The sequence below is a fragment of the Equus asinus genome, chromosome 17 (genome assembly GCF_041296235.1).
Source record: "Equus asinus isolate D_3611 breed Donkey chromosome 17, EquAss-T2T_v2, whole genome shotgun sequence".
In the NCBI taxonomy this organism is placed as follows: Eukaryota; Metazoa; Chordata; class Mammalia; order Perissodactyla; family Equidae; genus Equus; species Equus asinus.
In genome coordinates, this window is record NC_091806.1 from 44,351,384 (window position 1) to 44,362,033 (window position 10,650).

Sequence of the window (10,650 nt, forward strand, 5' to 3'; positions counted from 1 at the left end):
TGGCAACCCAGGGTTCACTGGTTCAGGTCCTGAGCGCAGACCTACACACCGCTCATCAAGCCATGCTGTGGCGGCATCCCACATACAAAATGGAGGAAGAGTGGCACAGATGTTAGCTCAGTGACAATGTTCCTCAAGCAAAAAGAGGAAGATTGGCAACAGATGTTAGCTCAGGGCCAATCTTCCTCACAAAAAAAGTCACTAGAGTTAAAATTTTTAAGACAGTGTTTGTCTGAAAATTTCTTTATTCAATTCATACATATATATGCTAGTTTGGGTCATAAAATGTGAAGTTGAAAATCATTTTTATGAAAGAAAATCATTTTTAAGGCAGTGCTCCCTGTATTCTAATTTTTGGTAATGCTCTTGAGAAGTTCCATGCCATTTTGCTTCCCTCCTTCTCTTTCTCTGAGGTTCTGAAATGTCAGGTCATGCCTTTCACGTGTCATTATGTGTTGTGCTGTGGGGTGGAGATGTTCATCCTTCAGTTCCAGAAGATTTTGTTTCTTAAGTGATTTCCTCCTATTTTCTCTCTTCTCTCTGAAATTCTAATTAAGGACCAGCATCTGATAAATTCCAGAGAGAACAGGATTGATCCTCTGATTTTCTTCTCTCATCTTCTCTCTTCTCTCATTTTGTCTTTTTCTTCTATTTTCTAAGAGATTTTTATCTTTCACCTCTTCTTTGAAATTGTTTTAAAAATTCCATTATTTTAATTCTCAACTCTTTTTTGGTTTCTGTTCCATGTTTAATTATGGTATCTTTTCAAGGACATAGTTGAGTTCAACAACACTATCAATCAACTGGATATGACTGACATCTATAGACTGTTTCAACAACAACACAATACACATTTTTCCCAAGCTCACATGGAACATTCACCAAGATAGACCACTTGGGCCATAGAAAACACCTTAACAGAACAGAAATCTTACAGTGTATGCTCTCAGACCAAAATGGAATTAAACTAGAAATCAGTAACAGATAATTGGGAAAAGTCCAAAATACTTCGAGATTAAACAACACATGGGTCAAAGAAGAAATCTCAAGAGAAATTTAAAGAATATTTTGAACTAAATGAAAATGAAAACACAACTTATCAAAATTTGTGGGATGTATTGAAAGTAGTGCTTAGAGGGAAATTTACAGCAGTGAACTCATATATTAGAAAGGAAGGAAGATCTAAAATCAATAATCTAGGTTTCCACCTTACGAAACTAGAAAAAGAAGAGCAAATTAAATCCAAAATAAGTGGAAGAAAAGAAATAAAAAGAATTAGAGCAGAAGTCAATGAAACTGAAAAGAGGAAATCAGTAGAGAAAATCAACAAAACCAAAAGCTGGTTCTTTGAAATCTCACCAGAACCAGCAATAGCAATTGCCTAACTCTAAGCCTACTCCAAGCTGGGCAGAAGGGGGAAAAACCTCTCCTGAGAATTTTTAACCACAAGCCAGCCTGAATAAGTTTGCAGCCTGAATTAACAACACCTAGGTGGTCCAAAAGACTCCTAGCTGAAAATTTAAAGTGTTGCAGGATTGGTTGCTCCTCAGGCAGCTGATAAGCACATTTCCTCTCTGGAGGAAATTACTTTTAACCCAATCTCAAAAAATCTGCATTGATAAAATTCTGAGAAATATGAACTCACAGTCACAACTTAAAAATTGCAAGAAAATAAGGCATTGTGAGCAAAGGCCAACATAAACAATAGCCTGCAGAGTCAGGCCTCAAAGACTTGAGATACTGGAATTACCAAACGGAATATAAAATATGTTTTCAATATATTTAAAGAAATAAAATATAAGTAGAGAGCAGGAGAGTATATAAAATGATCAAGCAAATTTGTCATAGAACTTCTCGAAATGAAGAATAAATATTTGACATGTAAAATTCAATGGATGAGTTGGTACAACCACTTAAAAAAAAAAGCACAGCTCAATAGATTGATTTAGCAGCTGAAGAAAGACTGGAAGATAGATCTGCAGAAATTATCCAGAATGCCGGAAATAGGAAATATGAGCTATTAAAACACAAGGAGGATGGAGTAGGGAGGTCTACAGAGTTCCATTAGGGACAAAGAAAATATCTGAAGATATGACTGAGAATTTTCTAGAACTGATGAAAGACACCAATTCATAGAATTAGGAAACCTAAGAAATATTATTAGGATAAATACAAAGAAAACCACACTTAATCACATCACAGTAAAACTGCAGAAAACCAAAGACAAAATATCTTAAAAGCAGCTGGAGACAGAAAGTATCTTCAAAGGAACAATAACAACAAAAAATAGATGACAGCTAACAGCAACAATGGAGACCAAAAGAATAATATTTTCAATATATTGAGAGGAAATAACTATTAACCTAGAATTCTGTACCCAACAAACAATAGCTTTAAATAAAAAGGGTAAAAACAACAAAAAACTAGAAAAGGTGGGACAAATTTTAGAAAGCACAAAATAAGGTGGTAGAAATATATCCAAGTACGTTAACTACAATAAATAGAAATGACTAAATGCTTCAATTAGAAGACAAAGTGTTATCTAGATTTTAAAAATCCATCTATAGGCTGTTCTTAAGAGACAGAAATTGACTGAAACTACAAGGATAAAAACGGTTAACATATTTGGATTAGAAGGGACCTTTCTCAGCCTAGTAAAGGGCATCTCTCTCTCTATATTTTTAAAACCCACAAACATATTTTATGGTGAAATATTGAAATTATTCCCTCTAAGGTCAGAAACAAGTCAAGGGTGGCCACTATCATTCCTCCACCCGTACAGCAGGGGCAAGAAAAATAAGAGATATAAACAATTAAAAAGGGAAAACAAAACTGTCTTTCCATAGATTATATACAATACAGAAAACTCAGAAGAATTTACAACTAAATTATAAGTTTTAGATTTGCTGGACACAAAAAGCTATTTTCATAAACCATGTACAATAGCATAACAATGTCAAATACTTAAGAATAAATCTAACCAAGAAAAAAGGTATTATCTTTATGAGAAAAAGTATATAACTATTGAAAATGTTAAATGGAAAGATATACCATGTTCATGAACTAGGAAATTCTATTTCATGTAGATGTCAATGTTCCCCAGACTGATCTATAGATTCAGTTGGGTTCCATGCACAATCTCAAAGGGGTTTTTATTGGTGGAACTTGACAAGCTGATTCTAAAATTTATATGGAAAAGCAAAGGCCAAGAATAGATCTTAGGGGATCATACACGGGGTAGATAAAATGACCAGTGGAACAAAATAGAAAAATTAATTGTGATGTATTTGATGGATCACTATACAGCAAGGAAAAGGAATGCCCTACAGCTACACACATTAATTTAGATAAATCTCAGAAACATAATATTGAGTAAAAAAGCAATCACAGAAGAATAAACACAGTATGGTTCCATTTATACAAAATTCAAAAACATGCAAAACTAATACAAACATAAGTAATAAAATGACAAAGCAAGGGGATGATTAAGACAGCACCTGTTCCCTCTACCAGGGAGGAGCACAGCAGAGACTTCAAAGGAATTTCTTCAGTGGGGCTGGGGAGGGTGTTGTTTCTCTTTATTTTATAAATACTTTCTTTCTTCTTCCCACTATTTAATAAAGAAACAAGAAAAGATATTCTGGAGGGTGAGGTAAAGCCAAGGAGGAAACAGGAAGTCTGCCGATGCTGATGTACGACACAAAGCCCCAGGCACACCAAGTTCCTGATGGAGCTAAAAAATAGTAATAGAGCGTGCCATTTGGAAAAACAAAAAAGTCCTAGCGGCTCAAACCTCTGTGGGCCTGGGCAGGGCCTGTGAGAAGGGTGGGCTTCTCCAAGGGTTCTTGAAGGGCAAGCCTGCCACGTCACTGTAAGGCCCTCCCCACCAGCAGCATTGTAGACTTTCACTTAACCCCATTTTTGGTCCAGCCCCTCACCTCCACCCTCGCCAGTGGCCCCGAGACCCAAAGCTTCTTTGAATAGCCCCACCTCTACCTCAGAGGCGCAGCTGTTTGGCTGCAAGGGGTGGGGTGGCCCCCGGGGGAGGGGCAGCCTGGCTGCTCCTATCTTTGGGTCTGTCCCTACTGTCAGCCCGGAACCTGGCCTTCCTGGTGCTGGTGGGACTCCTGAGCCTCTCAGGGCTCTGGGGGGCAATCTGGCTGCCTGGGCCCCTCCCTCTGGGAACGCTTGTTTTCAATTCCAATTCTCTGCTAAGAGAGGAAGTGAGCCTCTGTCCACATTCCATCTTTCAAGATGTCAGGCTCTTTGATCGACTGCTATCTCCCTCCTATTTTCTTTTTCTTTGTAAATTTATATCTTTTTTTATTTCTTTACTGTCATTTTTGATTTTAAGAGGAAGCATAAACCCATGTGTTTAAACCTGCCACATTTAACTGGAGTTCTGTTTACTAGATTTGAGTTAAAATGACTAATGAGTGGCTCTTGAAGAGTCCAGGAAGAGGAGCTTAGCCCTTCAGCACCCTCCTTCACAGATGCCTGAGCACCCCGCTTGCTTTCTCCGCCTCGATTCTTCTGCTCACTTCCCTCGGCTATGCAGGGGTGAAGGAAAGCACAAAGGTCTGGGTTCAAATCCTGCGCCTCCACTTACTGCCCCATGATCTTATCACATCTACTCTCAGACCTTTCAGTTCTTCACCCGCCTAACTGCTGCCCAGTACAGCAGGCTAGCTAGAGGAGGTTCCAGAACATTGTTCTAGAAATGCTTGTAACTATAAAGCACTGAACCTGGGAAAGCATTTGGATTCTCAAACCCTGGATCGCTACCCGCCACCTTGGCCCACTGGTGTCCTCGACCCCACCCCGCCACGGCCCCAGGAGGCAGAGCCCTGGCCCCTCACACCCTCAGGCATTGTGTGGTTCCCAGGCCTGACAATCAGAGGGACCAAAACAGCAGCACAGGCAACAGTGAGGGACGAGAGACCCACAAAGATGCAGGGAGTCCAAGAACCAAGTGGGCGCTTTATTAACTTGGCAAAGGGGCAGCTAGGCTGGCTGAGCAGCCCCTTGCCAGAGCCTCCACTGTACTTGGGGGCCACCAACAGAGGCAGAGTCACAGGGTCCAAGCCCTGGACACCAGGAGTCCAAGCTGGACAGGGGCAAGGGGAAGGATGGGGCTGGAGTTGCCGAAAGCAGGTGTTACATACCAACCCTCTCCTCTCCTAAGGCTGGGGCTGGGCCTGAAATGAGTTATGAGCCCCCTCTCCTGCTTTCCCCGCTCCCTCTACAGCTCTGGCTCTCCCTGGAGTCAGGAAGCCATGAGTCCCACATCAGCTGTGGTCTGGAAGGTGATCCCGTCCCCAGGCAATGGGGAGGCCAGGAAGGGCCAGAGCCAGACGAGGACCCAGCGGGGCCCCAGGGCCGCCTGCAGGTTGTGGTAGGGGCCCAGGTCATAAGAGTGCTGGCCCCGAGCCCACTCCCATGTGGTCTGGCCCCGCAGCAGCAGCATCCCATGGAAGAGCAGGCCAGCCCCGCACAACAGCGCACCCGCGACACATGTGTCGGTCACGAAGGCCAGGGCGAACTGTGCCAGAGACACTCTGCCTGCGAGGAAAGAGCAGAGAGGGTCAGGGTGCAGCAGCAGGCCCAGCCCTCCCAACGCCCAGCTCCTGCCTCCTTCCACCCATCCCTACCCTCCACCACGAAGCAGGCCCCATTCGTCCACTCAGCAAACACCAAGTCACTACTCCTTGGTCAGCCCGGGCTGGGTGGTGAGAACACACTGGTGGACCGGACAGACACAGCCCGCTGCCCTAGATATGACTTTAATTCATGCATCACAAATTTGCGAGCACCTCCCAAGCGCTGGACACAGTGCCAGGCACTGGTGAATACCAGGATGAACAGTAGATAGCATCTCTGACCTCGGAGCTCACAGACAGACAGTCAAGAGACCATTTCTCAGTTACTTAATTACAGCTGTGATGTGTGTTACAATGGAAAAGTACAGTGTCTTCTACCATCCTGGCCCACAGTGGGTAATAAGTATCTGCTGAACTAATGAACTACAAGATGCCATGGAACGTTATCCAAAAGGACACGTATAGTATGATGCTCTTTATATGAAATGCCCCAAACAGGCAAATCCACAGAGAGTAGAGGAGTGGTTGCCAGGAGCTGGGGGAATGGGGAGTGACTGCTTAACAGGTACGGGGTGTCTTATTGGCATAATGAGAACGTTCTAGAATTAGATGGTGGTGATGGTTGCACAACGTTGTGAATGTACTAAATGCCACTGAATTGTACACTTGCAAATGGTTAACATGATGAATTTCATGTTATGTGAATTTTACGTCCATAAAAAAGAGAGCCTATGGGGAGGGAAATGCCATGCACGCTTACTAAGGGCTAACTAAGGGAAGTGGACCTCATCTATTTTGATAAAGTGACATTTTGAGTGGTGCCTGAAGAAGGTTAAGGAGGTATTTGCTAGGTAAAGAGGGGAGAAAATATTCTGCTTGAAGGTCCCGAGACAGGACAGAGAGTTGCCTGCAAGACGAGTGAGAGGACAGTTCTGGAAGCTCAGGAGAGAAGCCCAGGCTGGACATGCAGATCTGCGGGCAGTCAGTACACAGGCGGTTCCGAGACCCCCGCGAGCATGCAGAGTGAGATGAGAACGGCGCTTCGACCTCAGCACCAGGAAACCAGGTCCTTAGGGACCAGATAAAGAAGAGAAAGGGAACCAGAGAGGAAGGGCTGTCGGTGACGCCCGGGGTAGAGCCCTTCCAGGAGGGTGAAAGGTGTTGTGAAGCAAGGAGAGAACTCAGAAGGGTCCTTTGGGTTTTGTGGAGACAGACGCCTGGGGACCACAGCAGTCTCAGGGGAGTGGTGAGAAAGAAGCCAGTTTGGAGCAGGTGGAGGATGGGTGGGAGGTGAGGAAAAGCAGCCCGTGAGCCCGGGCAAGTCCTTCAGGAAGCTTGGCAGCTGACAGAAGAGCAAGAGGAGGCGGCTGTGGGGTGAAGAGGTTTGTATCAGGTGGGAAAACGCAAAGGCAGCCAGTAGAGGGAGCCTGGGGAGTCAGGAGAGGCCTCGGAGCAGGGAGGGGCCAGACGCCCGGAGAAGCTGGGGGCAGGCAGCCTGGCTCGGAGATCTGAGGGCAGGACAATTCAGGGCGGCCCATCTGATGTCTTGTTTTCTCTGTGACGGACTTTCAAGAGGGGTAGGGGCTTGGAGGCCAGGAAAGTGGGAAGGTTTGAGCTACAATCACTCTGGGGAGCAAGCTTCTGAGAAGCCAGGACAGCCAGGCACGGCTGAGGGCCTGTGGAGGTCAGCAGCCATGAAATGTGGCATGGGACCAACCTGTCACAAAGTACCATGTGTCTGGCAGCTGTCAGCAGCCAGGGAGACACAGAGAAGCCAGGAAGGCACAGCAGGAGATGGAGAGAAGAGGTTTGAGGTATTGGTAGGAGAATGGTAGAAGTGAGCTGGATGTGGGGGCGATGAGAGGGAAGATGCTGACGGACAGAAAGGCGAGGGCCAGGAGCTCAGGGAACAGGTGTCATGGGGTAAAAGAGGAGAGAGAGACAGAAGGAGAGGAGGCGGGGAGCAGAGAGGGGCGACTGATGGGGTGGTTTGGGAGGTGAAACATTTTGGATTCTGACAGTAGGAGAAGGAAATAAAATGGAGGAGGAGGTCAAGAGGCTGGGCCATTGGGCACCGACTGGGCCATCTGCCCAGACTTTCAGATACCCGCGATCTCAACAGCGTCCAGGGCTCACAGAGACTGGGCACCCGAGCCCAAGTCTTCAGTGACCGAGGGGCGTGAGCGGAAGGCCGTGGATGACCACAGGGGCTGGGGGGCAGGGAGGGGCTTGACTTTCTGTGGAGGCCGGGGGTCCTGGAGGAGGGCTGCTCAGGAAGCCGGTGTGGGCAGAAGACACTGACAGTCCCACTGGGCCTCCCCAGGGCTGCAGGGAGGGGGGCCTTGGGACAGAGCTGAGCCTGGATCAGATGAGGAGACACAGTGACCACTCAGAGTGGTCAGGGAGTTAAGTAAGTACAGGACAAGGTTACAGAGGGGACCGTGGAGAGGTCAGGAGAGAAAGCCCAAAGAGTTTCCAGGGGGGAGAGAACAGAGTTTAAAAGACCAGTGGGCGTTTATCTTGGGTGGTATCAGTGGAAAGAGGAATAAATGTGTCATCTAAAACATAGCCTCGCAACCAGCCTCCTGATGCAAGTCTTCCCCTCCCAGCTGCCACAGACTGGACATTCCCTGCCTGCAACTTTCACTGGCTCCCCACTGCCCAGCAGAGCAGGGGCCATCTCCTTATGCCAGCATCAAGGCCCTCCACCAGCCAGTCCTAACCCACCTCCCAGCCTTAGTTCTCACATTCCCATCAAATTGCCTTTGCTACTCCCTGCCCAACCCCTAAGCGCTGGTTCACACTGATTCTCCCAGCCAGAACTCTGTCCCTGTGTTGAGCCCCCGTATTTTACTGTACTGCGCACTCAGCTGAATGCCAGCTGCCCTCACCCCGATAAATGACACTGGGACTGGGTCCCAGGGTGTTGCCAGGAGAACCAGCGGGAATCCCATCTCCCACCAGAATGGCCCACTACAGGGCCTCCGCCACCCCGTGGAGGCATCCCAGCTCCCCACCTGTGAGCAGCATGAGCCAGGGCAGCAGGAGGAGCGCGGCGGTGTGCAGGGGCGCGTGCGCGCGCAGCAGGGCTGACAGGGCAGGGCCCAGCAGCACAGAGACGTGGAGCAAGACGCCAGCGGCATGCAGCAGCAGGCACAGGAAGGGCCGGTAGTTGCGGAAGCCCACGCAGCGGCCCAGCAGGCGGCAGTGGTGGTCCCGACGCAGGATGCAGACGCGGCAGGCGGAGCAATGCCCGCTGCGTGGCGGCACCTGGCTTTGGCACTGGTAGCAGTAACTGCAGGGAAGGAAGCAGAGGGTCAGATCCTCCAGCGGCTCTGAGTGCCCCACATCATGCCCCGGGCAGCCCCTGAGCACACCCACCCTCACTAAGCCTCAGGGTCGTCAGGGGTCAACGAAGGCTGGACCCCACTGCCCAGGCCCTTCCAGGTCTAGCCCTGAAGCTCTGAGGTCACTTCCAGCGCTGACATCCCCAGTCCTAAGGCCTTTGTCTGGCCTCTAACATCCAGGAGCAAACTTCTCACTTCCTCCACGGCCACCACCTTGGTTCAAGTCACTACGCACTCCCCCCTGAATTATTGCAACAGCCTCTTGACTGCTCTCCCTGACTGCACCTTTGTCCCCTCCTATATAGTCTCACCAGCAGCCAGACTGATCCTTTTAAAATGGAAGTCAGTCCCTCCTCTGCTCAAAACCCTCCCGTGGCTCTCCATTTCACTTCTAGTAAAAAGCAAAGCCTTCAATGTCCTACAAGGTCTTTACATCTCTCCTCCCCGTCTCTCACTCCATGCCAGCCACACTGGCTTTCTTGATATTCCTGGAACAATCTAGACACACAACTGCTTCAGGGCCTTTGCACTATCTGTTCCCTCTGCCTGTAACACTCTTCCCCCAGATTCCCACATGGCTAACTCCCCCACCTCCTTCAAGTCTTTGCTCAGACGCCTCCTTCCAGGAGGTCAGGAATCTGTTTTATTGTACCTCCAGTACCTGGAACAGTACCTTGCACGTGGTGGGTGCTCAGTAAATATGTGTAAGTGAATGAATGATACTCCTTCTGGCCCCACCATCCTAGGTTCAAAAGGAGTTCACTGGCTCTAAGCGGATCCTATTGTAATCTGGTTCTAACATCCTCAGGTCCTAGGGCCCCTCCTCTTGTCCAAGACTCCCGCTTCTTCCTCCCCCCGCCCCCGCCAGATCCCCCACCCCACTCACGCCCAGCCCTGGCCCAGACCGCGGCCGGCCAGCATCACGCCCCGGATGCTGGGATCCGAGCGCAGGAAGAGCCCCACGTTGCCCAGCAGGTTGAGCAGCTGGAAGGCGGCCAGCGCGAGCTGCAAGGTCCGGGCCAGGGGTCCCAGGGGGGGCGGCCCGGGACCCAGCACCAGCACGTAGGCCAGCTCCAGGCCCACTGCCGCCGCCCACAGCGCGGTGAGCACGAGGGGCAGCCGCGCGGGCGCCCACTCCGCGCTCCCGGCCGCCCAAGGCTGCCCCATGGCTTGGACCCACCCGCGGTCGGCTCCCGGCTCCCCGCCGCTTCCGTATTGGGGCGGGGATAGTGGCAGACGGACGTCTGCTACGACCAATAGGAGCGCCGAAGGGATGCGGGGCGCCTTCTGCCTCACACGGAGCGGCCGGCAGATGCAGAGATGTGATTGGACGGCCGAATGAGCCAACGAGATGCTCGGAATCCTGTTGGCGCCAGCGCCCGGTAGGGCCGCGACGTCATAGCCCCGCCCGCCCGCGGAGGCCCCGCCCCGTTCGAGGGAGCCCTGCTCGCCCAGCCGCTGGCGGGCGCCAAGAGTTGAGTTGCAGTCTCCGTGGCGTCGGGGTTTCCCGGCTCAGCACATTCCCCCTCACCCCCCCCCCCCGGCCGCCCCGATATTAATAGCCCTGCATCGCCCATCCAGCTGGCCTAGAGCCCCTCCCACTCTCGAGTGTCTCCCTTCATCTCCCCAGAAAACATTCAAAAGAGCTGGGCGCCTGGGGTTTCTGTGAAATGGGGATTGGGCTCCCTGTTTCCCACCAGCGA

At 49.6% G+C, this 10,650-nt stretch overlaps 1 protein-coding gene across 1 annotated transcript; it reads right to left on the bottom strand.

The window, feature by feature from the left end:
- Positions 1-207: 207 nt before the first annotated feature.
- ZDHHC24 (zinc finger DHHC-type containing 24) lies at positions 208-10,217 on the bottom strand. The gene is made up of 3 exons (XM_014844766.3): positions 9,834-10,217; positions 8,618-8,895; positions 208-5,562 (listed from the first exon to the last, which is right to left on the bottom strand). The coding sequence occupies exons 1-3, from the start codon at positions 10,112-10,114 to the stop codon at positions 5,267-5,269; spliced, it is 855 nt and encodes a 284-aa protein (XP_014700252.1). The 5' UTR covers positions 10,115-10,217; the 3' UTR covers positions 208-5,266.
- Between the last annotated feature and the right edge of the window lie 433 nt (positions 10,218-10,650).